Source organism: Cucurbita pepo, chromosome LG19, assembly GCF_002806865.2.
Source record: "Cucurbita pepo subsp. pepo cultivar mu-cu-16 chromosome LG19, ASM280686v2, whole genome shotgun sequence".
Taxonomy (NCBI): domain Eukaryota; kingdom Viridiplantae; phylum Streptophyta; class Magnoliopsida; order Cucurbitales; family Cucurbitaceae; genus Cucurbita; species Cucurbita pepo.
Genome location: NC_036656.1, coordinates 7,733,316 through 7,758,634, shown reverse-complemented (window position 1 = coordinate 7,758,634; position 25,319 = coordinate 7,733,316). Strand labels below are relative to the sequence as shown.

At 37.8% G+C, this 25,319-nt stretch overlaps 3 protein-coding genes, 1 long non-coding RNA gene and 1 pseudogene across 11 annotated transcripts; 3 read left to right on the top strand and 2 right to left on the bottom strand.

Moving 5' to 3' along the window:
* Positions 1-139: 139 nt before the first annotated feature.
* LOC111781348 (auxin response factor 6-like) lies at positions 140-5,572 on the top strand. The gene is made up of 14 exons (XM_023661886.1): positions 140-1,045; positions 1,161-1,273; positions 1,670-1,768; positions 1,846-1,902; positions 1,987-2,142; positions 2,229-2,313; positions 2,402-2,492; positions 2,671-2,835; positions 2,909-3,031; positions 3,133-3,208; positions 3,309-3,456; positions 3,569-4,674; positions 4,787-4,977; positions 5,131-5,572. The coding sequence occupies exons 1-14, from the start codon at positions 1,003-1,005 to the stop codon at positions 5,276-5,278; spliced, it is 2,601 nt and encodes an 866-aa protein (XP_023517654.1). The 5' UTR covers positions 140-1,002; the 3' UTR covers positions 5,279-5,572.
* Positions 5,573-5,735: 163 nt separating this feature from the next.
* LOC111781350 lies at positions 5,736-13,910 on the bottom strand. 6 transcript variants are annotated; one of them, XM_023661891.1, is made up of 11 exons: positions 13,673-13,910; positions 12,241-12,289; positions 11,947-12,156; positions 11,747-11,807; positions 10,866-10,962; positions 8,999-9,124; positions 7,917-8,091; positions 7,134-7,796; positions 6,584-7,025; positions 6,383-6,464; positions 5,736-6,196 (listed from the first exon to the last, which is right to left on the bottom strand). In XM_023661891.1, the coding sequence occupies exons 7-11, from the start codon at positions 8,059-8,061 to the stop codon at positions 5,993-5,995; spliced, it is 1,536 nt and encodes a 511-aa protein (XP_023517659.1). In that variant the 5' UTR covers positions 8,062-8,091; positions 8,999-9,124; positions 10,866-10,962; positions 11,747-11,807; positions 11,947-12,156; positions 12,241-12,289; positions 13,673-13,910; the 3' UTR covers positions 5,736-5,992. The 6 variants fall into 6 exon arrangements, with proteins under 6 accessions (XP_023517659.1, XP_023517660.1, XP_023517656.1 ...); XM_023661892.1 differs by lacking the exon at positions 13,673-13,910 and having other exon boundaries at positions 12,241-12,299; XM_023661888.1 differs by lacking the exons at positions 8,999-9,124; positions 10,866-10,962; positions 11,747-11,807; ... (1 more) ...; positions 12,241-12,289; positions 13,673-13,910 and adding an exon at positions 8,418-8,982.
* A 132-nt stretch (positions 13,911-14,042) lies between these two features.
* LOC111781357 lies at positions 14,043-15,379 on the bottom strand. 2 transcript variants are annotated; one of them, XR_002812973.1, is made up of 3 exons: positions 15,135-15,379; positions 14,652-14,786; positions 14,043-14,282 (listed from the first exon to the last, which is right to left on the bottom strand). It is a non-coding gene; the product is annotated as an uncharacterized LOC111781357 (long non-coding RNA). The 2 variants fall into 2 exon arrangements; XR_002812972.1 differs by having other exon boundaries at positions 15,159-15,379.
* Positions 15,380-15,855: 476 nt separating this feature from the next.
* LOC111781719 lies at positions 15,856-18,179 on the top strand (annotated as a pseudogene).
* A 70-nt stretch (positions 18,180-18,249) lies between these two features.
* Positions 18,250-24,245, top strand: LOC111781356. 2 transcript variants are annotated; one of them, XR_002812971.1, is made up of 6 exons: positions 19,646-20,323; positions 20,470-20,569; positions 21,068-21,194; positions 22,480-22,549; positions 22,803-22,901; positions 23,748-24,245. XR_002812971.1 is itself a non-coding variant. In XM_023661899.1 (5 exons), exons 2-5 carry the CDS (start codon positions 19,440-19,442, stop codon positions 21,905-21,907), a joined length of 396 nt encoding a protein of 131 aa, XP_023517667.1. In that variant the 5' UTR covers positions 18,250-18,665; positions 18,850-19,439; the 3' UTR covers positions 21,908-22,248. The 2 variants fall into 2 exon arrangements, 1 of the variants encoding a protein (XP_023517667.1); XM_023661899.1 differs by lacking the exons at positions 19,646-20,323; positions 22,480-22,549; positions 22,803-22,901; positions 23,748-24,245 and adding exons at positions 18,250-18,665; positions 18,850-19,496; positions 21,796-22,248.
* Positions 24,246-25,319: the final 1,074 nt, after the last annotated feature.

Genomic DNA, 25,319 nt, shown 5'->3' with positions numbered 1-25,319 from the left:
ACTTTGTTCCTCCTAGCAAACACTTTTAATTATTTTAATTTAGTTAATGTATTTTCTTTGATTTTTTTTTATCCATAAAGTAATAAAAATAGTTTTTATTCAATATAAAATACAATGTAAATTTGAGAACAATAAACAAGGAAGAAGAAGAAAAAGAAGAAGAAGAAGAAGAAGAAGAAGAAGAAGAAGAAACGCTTGGTTTCATGGAGCTGCTTCTATAAAAATCACACGATTTCCACCACTTTCTCTTTCTCTCTCTAGACTCTACTCTCTAGAGTGTGTGTGTGTGTGCGCGCGCGCGCTCTCACCTTTTCCCCAATCCCTGGTTACAGAAAAGACACTCACAAGTAGTATTGGTTGCGTTGATTGATTGTGTTTCTGTTTTACAGAGTACCCATCAATAGAACACACACAAATTCGAGAGAGGCAAAGCCTTGAAGGGCTTTGATGAACACAAAGGATTGAGTAGCAGCAAAGCATTTGGTTGTGTAATTCCAGCGGATTTCCATTTCGTGGCTCCACCCTTGAAGCCCTTTTGTTTCTTCATTGTATTCCCACATCATTCAATTGAACTGGTGTTTGCTTCTACTGTGCTGAGATCTACCTCTCTTTTTGCTTCCTGCTTCTTCTGGGTTTTTCGCGTTTAGAGGGCTGAGATCTGATTTTATCCCTTTCCCCCTTTTTGGGTTTTCTTTGATTACCTTTGTGTTCTTGTGGGTTATTGAAGGAACTTGGTTTTGGGGTATCCTAGGTTTTCTTTGGCTCAACGGTGGATTTGTTGGGTTTTGTTTGTTGTGGCATGAAGTCGGTGATTGAAGAGGTTTGTATGTGGGGGGTTTGGGTGGAGAGAATCAGATGCGGGTGAGGTTGAAGTTGATCGTGTTCTGTAGTGAAACCGGCTTCGGCTGAGCTTTTGTAGTTTACTTTTTGAACATTCAGATTGACTTTGGTGCTTCAAATTTGGGGGTCAATACTTCATTGGGTTTGTTGGATCTCACTGAAATGAGGCTTTCAGCTGCTGGTTTCAGCCCTCAGCCTCCGGAAGGTATAGACTGAGATGCCCATAGTCCCTGTTTGTTTCCATTTGCCTCAATTTCTATGTCAAAACATCCCTTCTCTGTTGGTAGCTATCTTGTAATGAAATGTATTGAAATTTTCAGGGGAGAAGAGAGTTCTTAACTCGGAGCTTTGGCATGCATGTGCGGGCCCTCTTGTATCTCTACCTGCTGTTGGAAGTCGGGCTGTTTACTTTCCACAGGGTCACAGCGAGCAGGTAAGCTGTAAGCCTATGAGTATCATTGTTTCCCAAAATTGATATTAGAAACTGACCCTCTTCAGATATGGAACTTGTTTGCCTATTGCCATTTCTTGTTTGTGAGCTCCCAACTTCCCATTAAACTTTTGATTCCTGTTCATCACTTGTCTTCAATCTTGCTGACTCCACTTGTTGTTTAAGCTGCTTATGCTTGTACTTGGACTGTGTCTGGACTTGTTTGTGTATTCTGATGATCATTAGAGGATCAACAACTCAACTCATTTTTCTTCAAAACTTGCTTGTTGTCTACCTGCATCTGGAGTTCATTTTTGTTCCTCGTGATCGCTTTTGCTCGATGTTTGGCGGTTCGAGAGGGGATTAGTTGCTAACATAATATTCATTGACATTGGGTAGGTAGCCATATCGACCAACAAAGAAGTGGATGCCCATATACCAAGTTATCCAAGCTTGCCGCCACAACTTATCTGTCAGCTTCACAATGTTACCATGCATGTAAGGCTTGTCATTGACTTTGATCACAGGTTTGTACAAACTCCAGAGGTTCTTATTGAATGACTTGATGAATCCAGGCAGATATCGAGACGGACGAAGTTTATGCTCAGATGACCTTGCAACCGCTCAGTGCTGTATGTTACCTTCACGTAACTCGAATAGTGAATTTATAAGTCATAAGAACTTCATTTCCTGATAATTTTCGGAACTTTCTGTAGCAAGAGCAAAAGGAGCCATATCTTCCAGCTGAGTTGGGTGCTCCAAGCAAACAACCGACCAATTATTTTTGTAAAACATTGACAGCAAGTGACACAAGTACGCATGGAGGATTTTCTGTTCCTCGTCGTGCTGCTGAAAAAGTTTTTCCTCCATTGGTAATCCTAAAAATGTCTTAGAAACACGACGTTAAGTATTCGTTTGAAAATGTCGTAACGGAGAAGTACCATATTTTGACTTGTAGGACTTTACTCAACAGCCACCTGCTCAGGAGTTGATGGCAAGGGATCTGCACGATAACGAATGGAAATTTAGGCATATCTTTCGTGGTGAGTTTTGCGAGGTTAACGTTTTAAAAACTGCCTCAACCCCTCGTCTCCTAGCAGTTTTTTATGTCTAATTATATTTTCGATGCAGGCCAGCCCAAAAGGCATCTTCTTACAACTGGATGGAGTGTGTTTGTAAGTGCTAAGAGGCTTGTTGCTGGCGATTCTGTGATCTTTATTTGGTTCGTTTTTATGCCCTTCCTTGTATGTAGGTTATTTTTCGAAATAAAACTTTATCACTCGTATAACTGAAGCTACCACGACGACTGCGCAGAGCGTATGGGCTGGCTGTTCATTCATTTAGACTCAATATTTATTCATTCAAATTTATATCATATTCGCAATGCTGGGGTTTCTCAGGAATGAAAAGAATCAATTACTATTGGGGATCCGTCGAGCTAGCCGACCACAAACGATGATGCCCTCATCGGTTTTATCTAGTGACAGCATGCACTTGGGGCTTCTTGCTGCTGCAGCCCATGCAGCTGCTACAAATAGTCGGTTCACGATATTTTATAATCCCAGGTTCGATTTTTGAACAATTCTTGAGCCTTGTTAGTTTGGTTTATAATCCAAGTCACATTATTTTTTCATTCAGAGCTAGCCCATCAGAGTTCATCATTCCTCTGGCTAAGTATGTCAAAGCTGTGTACCATACCCGTGTTTCTGTCGGTATGCGTTTTAGAATGCTATTTGAAACAGAAGAATCAAGTGTTCGTCGGTATGCGTTTTTTAAAATTTCTTGTTGCTAAAATAATGTGTATATTCTATGAGAAATTGATCTATGGAATCATGAACATCTAAGATTTGTATGTTTTCTAGATACATGGGCACTATTACTGGCATCAGTGACTTAGATCCTGCTCGATGGCCAAACTCACACTGGCGCTCCGTCAAGGTTGGTTTAAGTTTCGTTTTGAAAATTCAAGTAAAATCATCGAAACGTTATTTTTTACCATAGAGTTTCGTTAAAGGTGTTTAGAATTTGCATTATGTAGGTTGGATGGGATGAATCTACAGCTGGGGAGAGACAGCCAAGGGTTTCGTTATGGGAGATCGAGCCACTAACAACCTTCCCGATGTATCCGTCTCCGTTTTCCCTCAGGCTTAAGCGACCCTGGCCAACTGGATTGCCTTCTTTCCATGGTATGTTCGTGCGTTTATGGTATCAAAGTCCGGTTTATCTTTCTCTAGCTTTTCGTATGTGGTGTTCCTCTGTTGTATCTTAAGGAACTCTGATATCCACTTACTGTGTCAGGTCTCAAAGAGGATGATCTGGGATTGAACTCACAACTAATGTGGCTACGGGGAGACGCTCTAGATCGTGGAATTCAACCTCTGAACCTCCATGGAATCGGAGTTGCACCATGGATGCAGCCGAGGCTCGATGCTTCCATGGTGGGTCTGCAGCCGGAGATATATCAAGCAATGGCTGCTGCTGCACTACAGGAGATGAGAACCGTTGATCCTGCTAAGGCGCAGGCCGCATCGCTTCTTCAGTTCCAACAAACCCAAAATCTTCCCAACAGGCCTGCTACTTTCATGTCACCTCAGATGTTGCAGCAGCCTCAGCCTCACCAGACCTTTATCCAAAATGATCATGAAATCCAACATCTCCCTCATTCTCAGGCCCCAACCCAGCCTACCGTTCTTCGGCAGGAGATGAAGCATCAGACATTCAACAACGAGCAGCAGCAGCAGCAGCAGCAGCAACAGCAGCCACAACAGCAAGTGTTTGATCACCAACAAATTTCGAGTAGCATCTCTACAATGACACAGTTCGGTTCGGTATCCCAATCCCTGCAAACTATTCCTTCATTTTGCAGGCAGCAGAGTTTTTCTGATTCAAATGGCATCCATATGACAAATCCTATCATTTCACCATTGCACAGCCTGTTAGGTTCGTTTCCGCAAGATGAATCGTCTCAGCTGCTTAATCTGCCTAGAACACATCCCATGATACATTCATCTACGTGGCCATCAAAGCGAGCTGCAATCGATCCTCATATCTCTTCTGGAAATTCTCAGTTTGTTCATCTCCAAGAGGAAAATATGGGGACAGCTCAGGCTAATATCTCTCAGAATGTTTCTTTGCCGCCGTTTCCTGGTAGAGAGTGTTCATTAGATCAAAGGAATGGTGACCCGCAGAGTAATCTTCTATTTGGTGTCAATATAGAGCCTTCATCTCTTCTAATGCAGAATGGTATGCCAAATATTAGGGGAATTTGCAGTGACAGTGACTCAACAGCGATACCGTTTTCGTCCAATTATGTGAATACTGCTGGTACCAACTTCTCTGCCAATCCAGCTGGGACACCTTCCAATTGCATTGAGGATTCGGGTATCTTGCCGAACTTCGTAAAGGTTGTTCTCTTTACTGAAATTCGTGCGATTTGTTATGCTTGTTTTTTTTGTTTTCCTATCTGTGTTTCCCTAGTTCCTTCTCTTGTTGATTGTATTCTCGGATTTTTAACAGGTTTACAAGTCGGGGACCTTCGGTAGATCACTGGATATTTCGAAATTCAGTAGCTACCATCAGTTACGTAGTGAGCTCGCTCACAAGTTCAATCTTGAAGGCGAGTTGGAGGACCCTTTGAGATCAGGCTGGCAGCTTGTATTTGTTGACCGGGAAAATGACGTCCTTCTTCTTGGGGACGATCCCTGGCAGTGAGTTTCTTACCTTTCTTCCTGTCCTATTAAGTATATTTTCGATGCAAGAATTACATCCTTATTTCGTTAGAACTGTTCATCAACTCTAGCTTTTTCGTTGAAACTCTTTGTCCTTTCCTGATGAGTGTGGTATCCTTTTGTCATGGACAGGGAGTTTGTCAACAGTGTGTGGTGTATCAAAATACTTTCACCACAGGAAGTGCAGGAGATGGGCAGGGTTGATAGCTATGCCGATAGACAGGAGTCGTCCAGAAATTTGAGTAGCGGGATAACTTCTGTCGGGTCGCTCGAGTACTGAGGCATTTAACCGGTCAACATGCCTTCTCTGTACTATTAGCTCTCTCTAAGTTATTTCTCTTGAGAATGTAAAAGCAATCTTAGTTTTTCTTCTTTTTTAACTTGAGCTCAGATATGAGCCAGAAACTGTAATTAATCAAGTGATTCCCTCTCTCTCTCTCTCTCTCTCTCTCCGTTCTGTTTTCTCATACATACAGGTATCAGGACAGCTCTGTATGACTGGAGATAGCTTTTGTTATGTGCTATATATATTGCACCCTAAATGAAGTTTTATTAGAGCAGCTGCATGTTCTTGTGAAGTTTGATTTGATCTGGTCCTTTATTAAGATTAAGGCTCAATGACTGTTCATTTGTATTGAAAGAGCTTCATGCAGCTCTCTGTTTCTGCTTTTTTGTTGATTGAACTTTAAAGACATGCTTTAAAGTAGCTTTGAGAACAGCTCACCATTTATTTTAAGCACAATCAGGCAAGTGTACTAAAAGTAGCTTCAAAAAACTTGTTACAATCAAAACATTTTAAGAGTTCGAATCGTGAATTTTTCATAGCTATCTGTTTATTCGATATGAACACTCTGAGGTAAGGAGTTAGTTCATTAACTGCAAAATTCTCTTCTGGGAACTAAATGTAAATGAAGCTGCTTGATAGATGCAAGTTGAGCATTGTTAGGCCCCCAATTCATTGTTCTCTTCATTTTTCATGGGAGTTTTGGTTTCATCACAGCCAACCACAACAAATGTAAGGGGAGGATGGCATTCGTCCTGTCTGCCGAATGTACTCAGCCTGTGCAGATGCTCTTTCTGCCTCACGCTTCTTTCGACACTCGGCCGCTGCCCGTTTTTCTTCCGACTTTTGCTTTGTCATAGCAATCTTCTTAATCATACTCACTTCAGCTTCAGCTCTCATTTGCTCAACTTGGGCCTAATTTGTGTCAAAGCTTTAGATCAGTACTAAAATAGTTGCCGTGTCTTCAGCAGTGAAAATCTTTCATCAGTATGATATGAGATCTCTCTAGTTATCATTGATTTATAGATACTTAAGTTCAGCCTTCATAAAAAAAAATAGTCAATTGACTTCATCTGAATCTTTAAGGAGGAATCTAAATACCTCTACCCTCCGCATCTCGGCTTCGAGCTTCGTTTTCTGCTGGTTTTCCCATGCTTCGATTTGGATCTCTTCGCGTCTATATCTGAGCAATGTTAAAATTTTCTTATCAAATTAGAACGAATAACTTCTCATCAGATCTCCTCGATCTTAAAACTCAATACAAGAGTTATATGATATATGTGAATTATGGAAGGGGGAAACCTTGCCATATGTTTAGACTTTTTGACTTCCTCCCACACAGCTGCACGTTTTTCGAACTCCGCTCGCTTGAGTGCCTCCTTGTCAGCAGTTTCAACATTCTGTCTGTTCTTTTCCTTCTCATCCTTACTTGCCCAGGCTGCAATATTTGACTTGCCAAGCTGCATACCAAGGGCTAGAATCTCTCTCCTTGTTTTGAGCTTCATTTCATCTTTTGACAGTTCCTTATGGCCATTTTCTGTGAATTGTTGCAACTGGAACGCAGATTGCTCTGTAGAAGTGGGAGCAGGTGCATCTCTCCGTGGTGTGGAGGGGGTTGAAGAAATTGGGGTGCGAAGCGGAGACGCTCCGACAGGGGTGGCTGTTCTTGAAGGCTCTTGGCTAGGAACTGGGGTCATTTCTGTTCCCATATCTCTCATTGAAACTGCTCTTATTGCAGGGAAGCCTGAAGAATAAGCCATTAAACTTGTACAATGAGCGAAATAGGATTGCAAAAGATCTAAACATATAACACAAATGAGAGAAAGCTGCTAAAATAGTGTTGGTCTTATACCTGTCGAATCCTCTTTACTAGCTTTTGAGGATGGCCTGTGATCCACTTCCTTCAAGTCATTAATTTGAGAACATGGGTCAATCAACTCATCATCTGCAAAAGAATATGCTCCAGCAGGCACAAAAGAGAACTTCTCAGGCTGACAAAAATCAACATGGTTTGCATCCACGACGTTACCAATTGATGACCGAAGCCGGGAGTTTGCAGATTCTGGAGCAACCCTCACCATATTTGCGGCCATCATTCTATATCCATGGTTTTGTGCAACATTCTTCTTAGAATAATTGGCAGCCTGACCATTGTTTTGACGAATCATTATCCATTTCTCTGCATCGTTCCACTTCGATGGCATCGGTCTCAAGTGGGACCTTGAAATGGAGCTTTGTGCAGACCTCTCTCCTTTATGAAACTCAAAACTAGATGAACTTGCATTACTGTCATAATCCAGATTTTCATCTTCTAATGATTTTGGAGGGTTAATTGTGCTTGAATTACAACTATCACCTTTCAGGCATTCCTGCATTCTATTTCGATCAGATTCGGAGAGAAACTCCTTTGGCAGACTTGGAGACCGATCACTTTGTTTTGAGTCTGAAACTGCCTGATTCAAAACCTTTTCAGAGAGAACTTCGAAGCAGGAAGATGTCACTGCATGACATGTTTCTGCATCAGTAAAAACATAAACACGATACATCTCCTCCACACAAACATGACAATGAAACAAGTAAAAGTTTCACCCTCAGGCATAATAAGGAATATAAATGAGATGGAAAGGGGACAGACCTTCCTCTTCAAAGCCACCATTTTCTGTGGCCAATAATAAACTATTTCTGACAAACTCAGTGTCCTCAAGTTTGGAAGGAGAAGTTCTTGAAGAGTTGCTGTTTGATCCATCCTTCTTTTTATGATGAGGTGCCATGAGTTTCATCCTCAGTTTACTCGGAGAAATTATACCCGTCTGAAATAGAGAAGAATACCCATGAAACTCTTCCAACACAAAAACTAAATAAAGAAAAAGAAAGAACTCAAAACATTCTTTTCTGTCTTAAGTAGTTGGAACTGTCCCATCACTCACACGCAAAATTGATATCAATTCCATACAAATAAAAGCTATCAGTAGGGTTCGGAACCACTCTTCAAACTTAGATCAAGAAATAACATTCTCAACTCCCAACCCATATGAGAGTTTGTCTTTCCAAAATCCAAGAAGAACAGGAATAGTCCAACTTAAAAACCCAATGAAGTAAGAGAGAATGAAAAATAGAATCCTAGAAGAACGGCCACCTGAACTTTGTGAATCCTTTCGTACTCCATTGGATTCCCGTTTCTCTCTCTCTCTCTCTCTCTCTAGGAGATGCAACTCTGCAGAACGACTGAAGAGAGAGAGGCAGAGGAGGAAATAAAGGATATGGCAGGTGGAAGAAGAAGAAGAAGAAATAAGACCCACAAGTCAATTTCAGAGTATATGAAAACCCGACAAAGGGGGGAAGAAGAGAGCAGGTTTTTTCTACAAGCTCATGAACAAGGCCAACTCGCATGCACTACACAACACAACATATTCAAGAACGCCTCTCCGATTAATCCACGTCAGTTGCCGGACCCACCGACGTGAGGTGGCTAAATCAGAACGAGCCACTTGATCACAAGGACTAATCAAATGGTCGGCGATCAATTCGCCATTGTTAAAACTTAGAAGAGGGATTTCGAAATTAGTAGGTGGGAATTGGGGAGAAGACTAAAAGGGTGAAAAATTATGGGAAATGATTAACGAAGACAGGAGGAGAAGGGCGTTGAACAGTGAAAATGATAGGAAAAGAGAAAGGGGAAAAAGGAAAACAGACAAGAAATTTAATCTCGAAACTCACCAGTGATCCATTTTTTGTTCTTTGATTTCTTGGCTTTAAATCTCCTCTGCATTGTCGGTTTATTACTTTTGAAGAAGGGTTGGCAACCAATCACGGGTGTTCCTTCTTCTTTTTCCATCAATAAGGCTATAAAGATGAATCCAAATCTAAAAATTGAAGTTTCAAAGAGATTCACATAATTAAAAGAAAAGGTATAACAAATATGGGGGTTTCAAGTGTCCGAACAGAAGGCATCAGAGAAAGTACGTACACTGGGATGGGAATTTAGCAACATTTCCATATCTTCTCGAGTTGGGAATTTAGCAAAATAATTGTTTGAACTAAATACTTGGCCTTAATTTTCTTATCAAATTTCAAATTCATGAACTAAAACAATAATCTACTTGTTAAACCAAAACAAATGAGAAACTTAGAATAAATTCTAAGATCCACCACTATCTTACACTAAAAAAAACTAAACTTTCTTAAAATTTGTGAGCCTAAATTTAGGCACTAGGCAATGTCCGAAAAGAACGAGAGTGTAAAAATCTCTTATTAAAAATACATTTTAAAATTGTGAAGCTAGCGATAATAACCAGCAAAAACAGATACAATTAAAAGAACAAGACACGTAAATCAAATAAAGAAAAAAAAAAGCAATATTTCTCCTAGCTACAAATCTTAAAAAATATCAAACTTTAATAATTCAAGGAAATAGTTCAATCACTTGATAAAATTGGAGATCAACAAACAAAATTAATTCATGAATAAAATACAAAGATGAAAATGATGTTTTTTTCACGTTGATTTAAATTGATATACATATTTACAAAAATGAAAATGATGTTATGAGTAATATTATAAACAGTAAACGGCGAAAATTTAATACCGCTAATCTCGGCGCTATCAAGGCTTAAGAAAAAAAAAAAAAAAATCCCCGAGTTTGGATAAAATGAGGGTGAAAGGAGTTTGAATTGAGCGGCGAGGAAATGACGATTATCAGAAAGGGACGGCCTTTTGGAAGTAGAGAACGTTGGGGAAAAGGGAGGGACTGTCCAGTCATCAGTCAAAGATACTTTCTTTTCTTTTTTTTTTTTTTAAGGCGAAAAGCATATTCACCCATGCTCAAACCCTTACCTTTTTTCCCTAAAAAGTATATTTTTTATTTAAAAAAATAGAGTGAAACAATTAAAAATACCAGGAAAATTATTTTAGAAAATCTAAAAAGAAAAATTGGATGTGGGGTTCAGAATTTTATAATTTGACTCTGTTGACTGCCATCCCTAGTCCCTACTCTATACTCCCATTTATTTCCCTTGTTTTCTTCTTCGTATTGAGGAAAGTTTTTAATTTATATTTTATGGCAACTTTTTAATGTTTAGAAATTGTTTAAAAATTGCCGGATGAAATAATAGAAGTTGTACCGTTGAATAATATTTGGTAAATATGTACTGTCAAAAGAAAGATAATTTTAATTGATCCAAAATAATAAAAGCAAAGTAGTTTTTTTTTTAAAATAAAAAAACAATGAAAAAAAAATATTGTTTTAACTAATTTCTTTTTAAGTACAATATCATTCCAACATTTTAAATGGGCAAACAAAAATGGAAAAAATCAATCAAATTATTGGCTAAGATTTTGTGTTCATCAGGATTCTTGGTGGGACCAGGGATCGATATTTTATTATCATTTTTTGAAAAGATCTTGGATGATCGGTGAAGTACAGAGCATCAAAAACTTCACAAATCTTATTATTTATTAAATCTTATTATCACCCAAACTTGGAGGAAAAAATTATTGACCACCGGGGAAAAAGTTGAAATTTCCAAGTACGTTTAGGTGCAAATGTATAAAGTTCTGAGCATGGCATGGCAAGTAAAAAACTAACCTTTTCTCTCTAACTTCTCCATCGCAGTACACTGCTTCTGGTACATCCTTCTTATATTTTCCCTGGTCTCTTCAATGTGCTATTGATATACCTTTTCCTTGAAAATAGAAATTAGAAATGTCAAATTTCTATAGCATTCAACTATAGAGAAGCAATTAAGAAATTTCTCTTTAGGAGACAAAGAAAAACAAAAAACACTCCAAATGGAAAAAGAAAACAGAAAGGCAAGATTTAGGCCATAAATTTTCGTGATTGGTTCCATAAGCACTTATTGCAACAGAAGTTCAGTAATAAACTCTACAATAAATTGTGTTTCTATGATGTCTGCAAAAAACAAATTATTAGAATAATAGAACTTCAATACGCGCATTACTATTAAGTAAAAAAAAGAAAAAAAGAAAGAAAGAAACTTTAGTATGCGCTTTATTCACATACAGTGTCCTTGCCTTACATACCATTAGCTCCATATTGTCTCTATTAAATTTTAACTTTTCCAGTTTTTCTGTGGAAGATTCCAAAATGAACAGAGCAATTGAGGAAGGAATTGCATTATTATGTTCCATCTTTGCAAATGGGTCCCATGACTTATGTCACATGTGTTAGCCAATTTTCTTCCACTTCCTTCAAAGTTTTGGTGGTTTATTTTGAACAAAGTTTCTTTTCTACTTTTCTGATTGGTTTGTTTGGTTTCAACTTTCAGCGTTTAAGGGTGTTTGAATAGTTTCCCTCTCGCACTCGTGGTCACCAATGCTTGGTCTTACTTTCTTCGTTTGTTTGGTCTAATAAAAGACTGGCACCGAGGTGTGTATAATTAATACCATTAAGGACAGCTAACGAAGAAGTTAATGGTAATCGTGAAGAACCGTTAGAAGAAATCTTACCTCATCATAGGTGTGTGGAGATTCTAGGATCATCATGAGCAAGCTGCACTGGAATTTCTTCCTGAATGAGTACAAGGATAGAACATAAAGATCAGTATCGGACATCCGATCTACAGTACAAAATGAAGAAAAGCCATCTCCCTCCAACTTCATTTAGACCTTTTAAAGATAATAGAATCACCGAGGAACAGTGAAACCACCTCTATAACTTGACAGCCATGTGCAGGACAATCATTGAATGAATCTTTATAAGTTGATTGGTTCCTTTTTTAGGAACAGAATGTAAATTTTGTAACTTTAAGACCATTCATCAAGGAACTCATTATTCATGTGGTGGCGATCAAACTCATGACCCATTCCAATTAGCATGGCTTGCTTTGGACACATCCTCTTTACTGCTTCAAGAGTCCCTGCAAAGAAAAGGCCACGAGTTATGACGTCAATAAAGTAACTCCAAGATCCTAAAACAAAACTCATAAAGTTGTCTACAAAACCTGCGGAAGGAAGAAATGGCCATTGTGGGATCCAGTCTGCAATGCGAAGCTGAAATGAAGAATCTAAGGAAAACTATCTCCAAAATTATAATAACACAAAGGAGAAAACAGGTACAAGGTGAATATCATTAGCATCAGCCAGTAAAATTTTCTTAATTGGACTCTTCATTTACTAATGTTGAAAATTAATCCAAGAATCTTCTGATGGCCAATTCGAATTAAGACAGAAAGAAGAATAATAAAGAAGATCAAGAGAAGCAAGACAATCAGGTGTTAGAGTGTTCCGGCTTCAGAAAATCAGAGCCTACATCCACTTGCCGAAGGAACCAATTCACTAATCTTTCAGCAATTTCAACCTTTTGCAACATCTTATATTCACAATTGCAAACCAAACGAGTATCCTTTGAATTTCTTGTCATGCATTTGGCCTCACCAATGCACCACCTAGCTTTATCACTTTGATGAACTAGGTGTTTCATATATCTTGGCAAGTTTGTGGTAGTCTACCGAAACGATGTTGTGGTTCACAGCCCAATGATGGAAGAATACCAAGTTCATTTAAAATTTGTCTTAGAACAATTAAGGGCTAATCAGTTATATGTGAAGAGGAAAAAATGCTTGTTCACGGCAAGAAATCATAAGCTTCTTCAGACATGTAATCGAGTGTGGAAAGTGGAATGGAAGATGGAAAGGTCGAAGCCATACGAGACTGGAAGGTGCCAGCTTCAATGACAAAACTACATTTTTTCCTCTGATTAGCCAATTACTATGGATGATTGGTCGAAGGTCGAAGCCATATGAGAATCCACTTATGGACCTATTGAAAAAGAATAATAGTTGGAGTTGGACTTCAGAGTGTCAAACTGCATTTGAAGAGTTAAAGAGAGTAACAGTGAAGGGACCGATTCTTAGGATTACTGATGTGACTGAACATTTGAGTAGAGACTATTGACACAAATTATAGAAGATGTGAAATGACACATGGCATCCACAATTGGTTCAAATTTTGATTCCAAACCTGGTTATGAATGGTAACGAATATTAGCCAGAAGAAAAAATTAATTGCACAGAGCTACACGAGTTACAAGGAACCCTTTAAGAGCTTATTGGATAGCAAGGAGAAAACAAAGAGTGTTCACTATATAAAAAAAAACCACGTTGGCTCCACTGGTTGTTATGCATTTAATTATTGGGAGGTCCAAAAAGAAAAACGACATGAAAACTTATTTCTCAGAGAAAAAATAGATGTCGGAAGCATCTACATCTAGTGCCAAATAGGAACTCTTCCATCATCAGACGTATCGTCTATCTAATATTCTCTGAACAAGTAGCTTGCTCAACATTTAAAACGAAGGCTAAGAACTCCATGGCCAATTTATTGCGAGTAATATGGTACGATAAGTAATCTAAAGAAAGGTAGCCACAGAAGTACCTTTTCATCGTATTTTGTGCTAAGCAAACAGGCGTCCGGTTGATTTCATTTGTGGGACTAAAAGGTTGCACAGTGTCACGGTCATGCATGTCCAAGGCGTGTTGTCAATCGCCGCATGACAGATGTCCCAGTCTTGCTTGTCCATGGTTGCATGCCCGTTCCAAACCCCTTTTACATGCTTTTATCCTAGATAGGTCTTTACCATTTCATATTGGGTCAGTATGAGGGTGTATGACCGTTCACCAAAATCATGTCTACACCTGCAAGGGCTAAAATGCCCCAAAATGTACTATAGGGGGATATGATTAGTTGTCAACTTCTCCCTACCTGATAGTTATATGCAGTAAGCCGTTGTTGTTGTCTTTTGCTTACATTCCCATATAACACCAATTTCAATTTCTTAAATCTTGCTTTCAAAACTCTCTTTCGAAATCTCTCGCCCCCGCTTTCTAAGAACTTTCTTCTTGGACCGGGACCAGAGGCTCAAGCATGCGTCGTTTGGCTGTAGGCGACGTGAGAACAAATAGGCTTAACTCACTTGTTGCTAAGAAGTGAATGCCGCACAATCGCAAGTCCACTGCCATCAAAGTGCGATGGTGACACACAACACCTATATCATCAAAGCCAATAACGAAATCCTCATGTTCATGAATCAACATAATCTGAAATTTTTTTAAGGGAAAAGCAAAATACCCATAAGGACAGTTAGAGTCAACTTTATGCAAAGAAAATGTTCTTATAAAATTGACTAAAAGGAGAATCAATTTTCATAAAAAACAAGTGTTGGCGCAAGGTAGAAATGGTTCAAGTACGTTAAAAGTGTAGATCGAAAAATCAAGACGCAAAGATTGCTTCTGAAAGCCATAAAGGTCGGCAAAAAGAAATAGCGTCCTGATCGTATTTATCTATGCATTTTTATTTTGAAAATTTTGCAAAAAATTATATATATAAACAGAAGGAGCAAGAGATAACGACTCACAGAATCCATTTGAGTAACCTTACGGCGTGTAAACTATCTTAGTGCTTGCTCCCTAAACGTCTTCCCTACATCGATCAATATGTAATTGTTCTCGCCATTGCTTCGGCAATATCAATGAGCAACGATGCATTGCATCTGAAATATATGAAAACTTGGTTTAGCAAACCGTAGCCATGTGCGTATAACGGACAAAACGAGGTCAATTAAACTGCAAGCAACTGCGCCAGTGAACATATACCTAGATCCAGTTACAACTTAAATTGCTCAGTAAACTAAAGAAATTTCAGCCAATGTATCAGAAATCCCCCGTTGAGTCTACTGCCTCAGACTATCATTTTAAAAAAGAAGAAGAAAACAAACGGAGCAGCGAAATCTAGATGCAATGAAGTTCAAATTCCATACTCCAGAGAGATGACCACAAATCTAGATGCGGAAACACCTATTCCTCTAAACAATCATAACACAGCCTTGAACTAGACTTACGATCGAGAAATCTGACGAAATCACCTGTAGTTCAGGTTGAGCTTGGGGAGAACCGTCAGTGCCTGAGAGAAGCAAAGGAGGGGGGATCATGAGGCTGGCGAGGCACATCAAATGAGAGACCGAATTCGAAAACCCTGAGCCCAAGAAGATGAGAGCCGATCCAGTTCCATTGCCCTCGTTGCCCGCAATTCCAATGATCGAGATCTTCCCGGGAGAATCTGCGTCGCGCGAGTCATATGAATGCTCTTCGAGTCCCGCCAATTTCAACGGTCTCGAGTATTTTAACCATTTTATTGATAATATTATTGACATTTAATTTAATTTTAATTTTTATGACGTCAATAATAAAAAAATGGTATATAATTAGCATTTAATTTAATTTTTTTTAATCAATAATTATCTAATATACAATAAAAATGATATATCAATAACGATTATTCGGTTTTCAAAAAAGAAAAAAATATATAAATCATATGAGTTAAAAAAAAAAAAAAAAAAAAAGGTTTTCTAAATTAAAAATAAAATTATGTCAAATCCGTATTTGTAATTTTACCTTAATTTAGATCCCAAACTTGCTTACTCTTGCGACAGGGACGCCCTGTTTTGGCGCGAAGTTGAGGAACGTCGACGGAGCGGCTACAGACTGGTTACTTTTCACCTTCGGGATTATCTAACCAGTCGCTAGTTCGTCAATTTCTTCACTGTTTTCTCCTCCATCACAATGGTATGTTATTCATTTTTCAATTACTACTATTGAATTGGAAGAAAGCGAATCGGACTTCATGAACTGACTTATCTAAATAATTTTCAGAACGGTAGTGCTAGTTCTACTTTTTTTGTGAATGAAATTGTCTATAAATGCTTCGATAATTTTTGTTCCATCCTATAGAATGGAGTGAACTTGGCGCATTTGTATCGTTTTCCTCTAGGAGAGATTCGAGTTTCAGTCGTTGATTAAGAACTTACTGCAGTGATATTGATGGGAGAAGTAACGGGTTTGATGATGCAAATGACGAATTTCAGAAAACTGATTCGGAGGATTTCGGAGATTCGAGTTTGCGGATATCCAGATGAGGAATATGAAACGGATCGGCAATTTAAGTTCGGTGGTTATGGAGGCTGAAGAGTCTACTAATGAAGAAGAGGAAGATGTGGATGTTGATAATGACGGGGATCTTTTGGTGTCTAATATGTCTGATAGAAATCATGGATAAAGGAAATGATTTCAAAAGAGTTGAAACTGGTGAAGATGTATTTAGATATCCCTTAGTGAGAGATGCCTATAAATTGATCCAGCTAAGTTCCTCTTGGAATCGGAAGTTTGAAGGGGAGTTGAGGCATTTAATAAGAAGCCTTAACCCGCCACAGGTTTGTGTTGTTTTGCTCTCTCAGGATGGCAAAAGAAGTGCTTTGATATTGTTCTATTGGCAGATAGATTGTGGCGGTACAGACATGATTCATCCGTGTCCTTGCAGGAGTTTAACATAATTTGTCTATTTGTAAAACTGCAATCCATATTAATGAGTTAAAGAAGGCATTGAGGTTTGCAGAACGTAGGTTCTAATTGGCATTGCTCCAAATGTTGTGAGCTATAACTGTTTGATCAAGGGCTATTGTAACTTGCATCAGGGTGACCAAGCCATGGAACTGATTGCTCAAATTCTATTTAAGGGATGCTCCCCAGATAAAATTAGTTGCTATACTTTCATGGGATTCCTCTGTAGAGACAAGAGGATAAATGAAATTAGGGAGCTGATGAAGAAAATGAGGGTGGATGGTGACTTATTTCCAGGCCATGTTACTTAAAATTCTCTAATCCAGATGCTTTCCAAGCATGACCACGGAGATGAGGCTTTAGAGATTCTTAGAGAAGCTGAATAATTGCAATGTAAAATTGACAAGGTCGAGTATAGTGCAATAGTTCATGCATATTGCAAGGAAGGAAAGATTAAGAAGGCAAAAGAGCTTGTTGGTGAAATGTTCTTCAAGAGATGTGCTCCAGATGTTGTAACATGCACCTCTATCCTTGACAGGTTTTGACGCATTGAGAAACTTGATCAAGCACAAAGAGATGATGCAGCAGATGTAATAGTATGACTGCAAACCTAATGCTATAACATTTACAAAATTGCTAAATGGTTTATGCCGAAATTGAAAATCATTAGAAGCTAGAGTGATGATGAACACGAGTGAGACCACCTAATGCTATCACTTATAGCACTGTGGTTCATGGGTTACGCCTGAAAGGGAAATTGCATGAAGCCTGTCAGGGAGGTGATTGGAAAAGGTTTCTTTCCAAATCTAGTTGAAATCAACTTATTGGCGCAGTCTCTTTGCCGGGATGGGCAACCACATGAAGCTCAGCAGTTACTCAAGGAGTGCATGAACAAGGGTTGTGCTGTTAACGTAGTCAATTTCTCCACTGTCATTCATGGATTTGGTCAGAAAGATGATTTGGAAGCTGCACTGTCATTGTGGGATGATATGTACTTTTGTAACAAGGACCCTGGTTCTGTGAAATACACAACATTAATTGATGCACTAGGCAAAGCTGGCCGTATAGAAGACGCCACTGAACTTTCAATGAAGATGCTGAGGCAAGGGTTGGTTCCTTCTCCTGTTACATACAGGCCTGTCATCCACCAGTATTGTTGAAAGGGTAGGGTAGAAGATTTGATGAAATTATTGAAGAACATGATTTCAAAAGGCAGATTTCAAACCCTATTTAATCTAGTTATTGAGAAACTTTGTAAATTTGGATACCTTAAAGAGGCCGACAGCCTTTTAGGTGAGGGTTTGAGGACGGCTTCAAGAACTGATGCTAAAACTTGTCATGTTTATTTAAGTGTTGGAATTCCTATGTCAACATATACAGTTTCTTGTCAAATGTTCAATAGAAATCTACTTCCTGATTTATTGTTATGTGAGAAGGTAAGCAGGAGACTTCTTATAGGAGGAAAATTGGAGGAGGCCGATAGGCTTGTATTACGGTTTGTAGAGCGTGGTTGTGTTTTGTCTCAAGATCAAAAGCACTTGCAGGACTAAGATTTCTAATAATCTATCTTGGTTGACTTCATGTTTACATCATATTTCTGTGCTGTGAGTTGCATAAATCTGCTTCCAGGTTTCAGAATTCTTATCATTTGCTTCGTGGTGGTTCTTTATGATATTTTGTTTAGCATGATGTTCTCACAAGTGAATATTTGGATTTGTTGGACGCATCATGTATTTCTCTTGTAATTTTGATTGAAGATGTCAGGTGCTATAATCACCATGGTTGGCTCTATGGCAAAGATTAGTTGCACACGCACATTTTTTAGTTTGTGCAGATCTTAGCAGCTATTACCGAACATTGATGTCCTGTGAGTTTTTACCATGCTCTAATTACTGCAGAGCTAGGTAATAGTCTTCCGGAATTTATTAAGAGTAGATCCGATCCAGTCTATCCAAATACCCCTATGAGCAAATTACACAACGAAGGAACAAAGAACGAAAAGAAGATACCTGCTGCTTTAAAGGTTTCAATATCATGTCAGTGTAATAGTTGGCATACATTCAATTTCTTGTTCCTTGTGCCACTGGGGTTGAGTTTTAGGAACTCAAGGGTGTTTTTTTTTTTTTTTCAAAATATACGATACACAAACCTGTGACTTAAGTTTCCGCCCCCCCTCCTCAAAAGTTTCAATGTGCTAAACTGGAATGGGTGTCTATGTAGGTTGGAATTGCATGTAAAACATCCACTTGGATAAAGCTGGCAGGGCAATGAATGATATTTCTTATGGCAAGCTGCTCATTATAGGGTTTGAGTAAGAATGTACCCGGGGTAAATTATCTGTTTCTCTTTGTTTTATGATAAATTTTGCCCCAAATTCGCAATTTGAAGCCTGTACTGTTTCTCCTTCATTGCTGCTGCTACAGGCTGGAAAGAGACCTTAAGCTGTTCCATTTTTTTGGCCCTTCTCTGGGTCCTTGTGACCCACTGCCCACATCTGCCCTGAATAAAGTGGTTGGTCCAATAGGATCGAGTTTGTCTTTTGATACAATTGCTCTTGATAATTCAAATCTAAGAAGGGAAAAAAATCATTAATGCTATAACTACCTGCTGTTGCGACATTGACTGCTATATGTACAGGCCTATGCATAGCTTAAACGTTAACTGCCGTGGGACTTCTTTTTCAATGACTTGTTTCTACCTCTAAATGCTAGGTTGGGTACTGGAGTGCTCTTTTGAAGGACCCCTAATGTTGATTGGGGGCCAGGAGATTATTGGTGATGGATGGGGAGCTTTCCTTTTCTGTATGACCAATGGGGCCGCAATTTTGGTTCAAGAAAGGCAGCCAGGTACTCCACAAATATTTAAAGGTATGTAGCTGGAGGACAAAGTTTGTAAAATTGTGATTGAATATAACTCTGGAGATACTTTCTGTCTTTCCCTCTAATTCCAAAATTAATGGTTTAAGCTCTTGAGTTAAGACGCTAAACTGTATTAACAGAAAAGTTAAGGCGCTAAACTGCATTAACAGAAAATCCTTCAGTTCATTTATTCATCATGGACATTTTGCTTCTAATCCTATATGGTGAATGTTTATTTTGCTGGTTGGTATGCCATGGAGGGCTCAATACGGTTGTGAGACTGAAACAAATAAGTGTCGGCATATGGCTCTTGCCTTGTTGGTGTCTATTGGGTGGAAAACCAGAAGAATCTCTAGACCAATTACCGCTCTTATGCTCATTCAGGAAGAAGATATCGGGAATCTTCCTCCTTTGCTTCAATCTTTCTTGACGTACCAATTTTTTTTGCCCGAGGATGATGTGATGCAATTATTGAGTTGACATAACTTTTAAGGAAAGGCTAAGATCTTTTGCGTTAATGCAGTTAGAACATTTCTTGGATTCTTTTCTTCAAGAGAAACTATCAAAATTTACATTGACAGGGAATAACTTGGGAAGTTAGGTCTCAAATCAAGTCCATACGATTTGAGGATTTCTTCTTCTCAATGTTACACAATTACTCCTAGCAATTAATTTCTATTGAATCTCTGTTTTGTAAACTCCTAATGAGGGAGTGCAGTTTTTGCATTTAGCCTTTCAATATACTTATGAAACGCATCTCCTTTTTTTTTAAAAGTAAAAGGATGAAGAAAAGTTAGACTGTAGCAATTGGGGATCTTCATAGAAGTAGATCAGAGGTTTGATCTTATATTATATCACTTCATCATCATTTTTTTTTTAACAAAAGATTGTTATTATTATTATTACTATTTTAGTATGCTTAGAATCTACTCTTGAAAGACGTTGTAACTAGGCTTGCTTTTCTTTATATTAAGAATAACAGAAAGAATGGCCTACTCTCCTGGCGATCCCAATCTCCAACAAACGAGACAAATTTCTTACTCCCAACAGCATATGTAGCAGCATGGGTCATCAAGGCAATGGTATGGGTCTCATTATTGCTTATACTCTGCAATTTATCTGAAACACCCTTTGCGATCATTCTAGCCAACTCTTTGCAATCCTGAAACTTTTTTGGACTGTTCTTTTTNCGTGGCCTTTATAGTTTGAAGAAAATTATAAAGTCCTTATAGTTTTTAAAGTTAGAATTTTGTCAATACGATATGATAAAACCACATAAATAATTCATATTGTTGAAAGACGGATGAAGTACTTGACAATTATCACATACTCAATCCATTGATGACTTTCGAACAGTAGGGCTATTTATGAAATTTTATCAAATTATATAGATGGAAGTTTAACTTTTAACATAGTTGAGGTTAAATTCCAACTTTTTCCAAACCATTGAAGCCAAAAGTGTAGCAGAATCACATTTTATTCTTGTGTCTGAATATAAAACTGTCACAAATTCTGTCGTCTTTAAACTGAACTGAGATCGACAGTTTTTTTCTTTTTTTGATTGGTTTTCTTGAATGCAGTTCCAATATTGCAGTGGATAAGATGGAAGTCTAGAGTGATTTCTTCGGCAGAGGTTCCAAAATCCATGTTCATCTTGTGCAAGATGATAGTCGACATGTCCTACGCCTGGAATGTCTATCAGTTGAGGTACATCTGAAAATGTCTTTATTGACTCTGTTTGTTATTTCTGTTACATGTTTGATGTCCTTTTGAAAAGGCTTAGCCTAGTGACAAATGTTTGCCAAATGGGTAGGCCAGAAGTCCTATTATTATCTCCTCAAGGGTTTTTTTTTTTAATGTATTGTCCCCGCACCCCTTCTTTCTTGGGAATTTAAGTTATTCAACAACTGGACTGTAAGGACAAGTTCTGGCATTCAAGGCATCAAAATCAGAGTCAATCCAATTTTTTTAAAAAAATTATAAAAAAATCAAGTCAAGTCCAAATGTCAAAAATCGAAGCCAGTTTCCCCCCTTCTTTTTTCTCCAACCAGAGTCAAATCAAATCATTCTCTTCAGTCCCAGTAATTCCTAACCAATCAGGGCCTTAAATGTACAATTTTTTAACCTCATTATATAACTTTTTTTTAATAAAAAGAAACATTCTCCTGGTTTTTTCTCCTCTCTCTGTTTTCTTTTTCTTTTCATTTTCTAGTTTTTATCATATAAAAATCAAGACATGTTTCAATATTATATGCTTGATTTGGCTTATGACATCTTATATTTCCCCCACATGCTCTTGGTAGTACAGTGCACTGAAAACTTGGCCATCTTACACCACAAAAGCTGAAAAAGAAGAAAGATTTTCTGCAAAGCAATTGATTCTATTTGCTCCCTTCAATTTAAAAAGTCTTATACAGTGAGGGCCATCCAAACAGCCAATAAAGATTTATTATCTTTTGCTACATGATTACCATTTGAATTGGTAAGTATTTTATTGACCCATGTTCCCTATTCCCTCTGCATTTCTTAGAACCACCCCAGATAATCAGAGATTTAAGGCCCTGCTTGGTTGCTTGTTGGACCAAAACAATTCTTAGTTTATTACAATATTTTATTGACCATGTGGTTCTCTTTTCTTGTTTGCAACACAGCCACACACATCTATATCATATGTCACAACATTTAACTTTTTCAACAGCAAAAGCTGTGAAAATGAGAGCCACAAAATCCAAAGTTCAGACCTTTTGCTTTGTAAACTCCATATACATTTATACTCTGTAGATGCTTTTTTAGAAATAATGCGAAGAAACTATCCTCCATTTTTATACATGGAGAATCTGTTTTGACAGCGACAAGTTAGGCCCCCTTATTTCTCAATTTTTTGTCTCTAAGTTTTTTAGTCCTTTCAATCAATAAATGTTAAAATGAGAATAACGTGTAATATTCAAATAATGTATTTTTTTTAAATTAAAGATTCATTTATCTACGGCAGGAAGCAATTTTGGGTCAGGCAAGTTGCTAGAGGTCATGTCACTGGAATGAGCAAATTTTGGATTTTATAGGTAAGAACGTCTTTTTATTCAATCTAAACATTGCTTATTTTGTCAAGAAGTTTTTAATTTGACGACAATAAAAAATAAAAACAATATAAATATAGGTTACGATGCTTAGTTTCTTTAGAAACAGAAAATATGGATTATAAGTGTTCGGTAACTAACGAACGATAAATAGATCTTCGTGGAATCGTTCTGAAGATATTTTTTGTGATATATAACTCTTCATGTAATTGTAATTGTAGTTATCTCTAATGCATAGATTCAAAGAGATGGTTGAGAAGAATGATCATGCTTTGTTGTAAAGAGAGAGAGTTTGAAGCAGATGAATGTGTGAAAGCACACGATGTCTGCTATGAAGGTATCAAGAACCCTTGGCCTCACCTGCCACTTTTTAACATTTTCTCACTTCCAGCTAACTCACTATTCTGTCCATTCCTTCCATAAATAGCTGCAATCATTTTGTGGACTATGTACCTTCATGTTTATTACCATAAAAAGAAAGAAAAAATCATCATCCGTGGTGCTACATAATCCACTCGATTTCTTTTATTTACATTTCTTAGAAAGAGTGAGCTAGTGAAATAAAAGTGAGACTTATTTGGCCTATATTCCCACCAATGTGTTCATTCTTCCCTATGGACAAATCTATTTGGAGGCATACTCTTTTATCATAGAATTATACTCGCTTTTATTGCAAAAGAAGAATCTAGGAAAAAAACAAAACGAGTGAGTAATTCTAGTCTAGAATGTCGTAAGAGATATCTTTATTTGAGTGGAGGGTTTAACTCCTTATAAATGATGTTACAATCACTCAAAAATACTTTATGATGCATTCGAGACTCCTCGTAAATGATGTTACGATCAGTCAAAAAATATTTTAGGGTGCATTTAAGAGTGCTAAAATGGAATTACCGATAACAATTGACCGAAAAAAAATTATACTACGAACATTATTTGTGTTATTTTGTCGGTATGATTAGACCCTTCAAATAATACACAAATTGGTGGGGGATAAGGAATGATTTTATGGTTCTAAACAAACCATTTGTGATGATATTGGTTATATTTCCTTGATGGGTTTTCAAATTTCATACTCATTCATGAATTGAGTGAATGGTTAGTATATTTTTTCAACAACTATCTAACCAAATTGTTTGAGTTTCTTTCCCTATGTTACGTGTTCTAACTTCAATAATAAAACTAGGCCCACGTCAGAATTTTCCCCCTCCGCTTCGTGGGCTCCAGCAGCCGCCAGCTCCCTTCCCATGTAAACTTCTCCTCGCCGGAGAAATCTCCTTCTCCAGCGATGGCAGTGCTCCTCTTCCGTTTACTTGCAGCGGCGGCGTGTTTCAAGTGAACTTATCCAGTTAGCTATAGAGAGACTTATTTAGATAGCATTCAACTAATTCTGGACTCGTCTCTCGTGCAGGAAAAATTCAAAATTGAGCTGTAGTCTGGTTGTTCGCATCGTCCTACACAGAAAGAAAGAACTCAGAGCCTCGACTCGACCTGTGGATCTACTAAGGTAACGTGAAAGTTTATTAAAAATTAAATGAGATGGTTTTGAGGTTATAAATGAAGAATCTATAAAGAGAATTAAGCTATTTGCACCACTTTTTTTTGGTGTGGTGACTTAAACCTTCCAATAATGTACAAAATTGATAGAGATGTATAAAGATTTTATTGTTGGAAATAAAGTCACTTGTACTCTTTTGTCCATGTGATTTAGATGCTTAGTGTACAAAAATTAGTGAAAACACTAATGATGAGAAATCGTTTCATACAACTGTCATTTCGTAGCTTTGTTTCAATTGAATAAAAGTAACGATGAGAATTTACTTCATAATTGTTGAGCTATGTTTGTGTTGATTAAATATCTGAAAGAGTTTAGAACATGGTTTTTTTATTGCGATATCATGATAATGTCAAGAACACAGTGACAGGTGCATTAAATAACACTTCTCGTATTTGCTTAATGTGTCCCCCTTTCTTCGAGTGCTCCGTCTGGTCCGGTGCTCTTGCCACCCACCTGACGGGCTCGGGTTTTGATGGCTAAATGACAAAAGAATTTGGAAGTATTCCCACATGACATACCCCATTTGAACCACCATGAGATTGGGGTTGTCTTGGGTTTGTATCTCGAAGGACAGTAGGTACTGACCAAATGAAGTGTCCTCAAGCAGATGGCTCCCCACTTTTGTATTGTTGTTTTGTTGCTATCATATCTGTCCCAACTCTCTTGTTTCTTTCCTTATTTTCATGTTCTTCTTCCATTTTTAGTGGCCTAAGATCTTTCTTCTCCCTTCGAACTTTATCAACCTCACAATTTTTTTTAGCTTTTTGCCTCTTCTTCATGTTAAATTCATCCCATTTTTTCATTTTTTGATTCGTTTTACTTCTAGGTTCGTTTGAATATATAAAAATCTCGACCCGGTAAATAGTAGCTCAAGATTACTGTACTCTTGTTTTAACGAATTGATTGAAAATATCATCTCCTAAATAAGTGGTTTGGTGTTTATCCACGTACATGGTTTTGATTTTCGTTACGAAATAAGGAAAAAAACGAAGGGAATTAAAGCTGTGAAGCACAAAGATTTCATTTCTGACACGATGAATAGCAAGTGAGGGGAGGTGGAAGGTGTTGTCATTTGGCATAGTCAAATGAGACATTGGCTATGTCTTCATTTGTTTTTATTCCCGTTTTCCTCTCGAACATTTCATTTCTTTCACATTGTAGTGTGGTTGTCTTTGTCGTTATTGTCCTCATCGATGTTGT

What these genes read in the sequence shown, in the direction of transcription:
- LOC111781348 (XM_023661886.1), top strand. Translation starts at nt 1,003, where the DNA reads ATGAGGCTTTCAGCTGCTGGTTTCAGCCCTCAGCCTCCGGAAG. An exon ending in CCTTGCAACCGCTCAGTGCT is followed by an intron (nt 1,903 to 1,986) that starts GTATGTTACCTT and finishes AACTTTCTGTAG; the next exon opens with CAAGAGCAAAAGGAGCCATA. An exon ending in TGGATTGCCTTCTTTCCATG is followed by an intron (nt 3,457 to 3,568) that starts GTATGTTCGTGC and finishes TTACTGTGTCAG; the next exon opens with GTCTCAAAGAGGATGATCTG.
- LOC111781350 (XM_023661888.1), bottom strand. Translation starts at nt 8,447, where the DNA reads ATGGAGTACGAAAGGATTCACAAAGTTCAG. An exon ending in AAGTCTAAACATATGGCAAG is followed by an intron (nt 6,465 to 6,583) that starts GTTTCCCCCTTC and finishes AACATTGCTCAG; the next exon opens with ATATAGACGCGAAGAGATCC. An exon ending in CCGAGATGCGGAGGGTAGAG is followed by an intron (nt 6,197 to 6,382) that starts GTATTTAGATTC and finishes GACACAAATTAG; the next exon opens with GCCCAAGTTGAGCAAATGAG.
- LOC111781356 (XM_023661899.1), top strand. Translation starts at nt 19,440, where the DNA reads ATGGGGCCGCAATTTTGGTTCAAGAAAGGCAGCCAGGTACTCCACAAA. An exon ending in CATGGGTCATCAAGGCAATG is followed by an intron (nt 20,570 to 21,067) that starts GTATGGGTCTCA and finishes TCTTGAATGCAG; the next exon opens with TTCCAATATTGCAGTGGATA. An exon ending in TGGAATGTCTATCAGTTGAG is followed by an intron (nt 21,195 to 21,795) that starts GTACATCTGAAA and finishes TTGGTAGTACAG; the next exon opens with TGCACTGAAAACTTGGCCAT.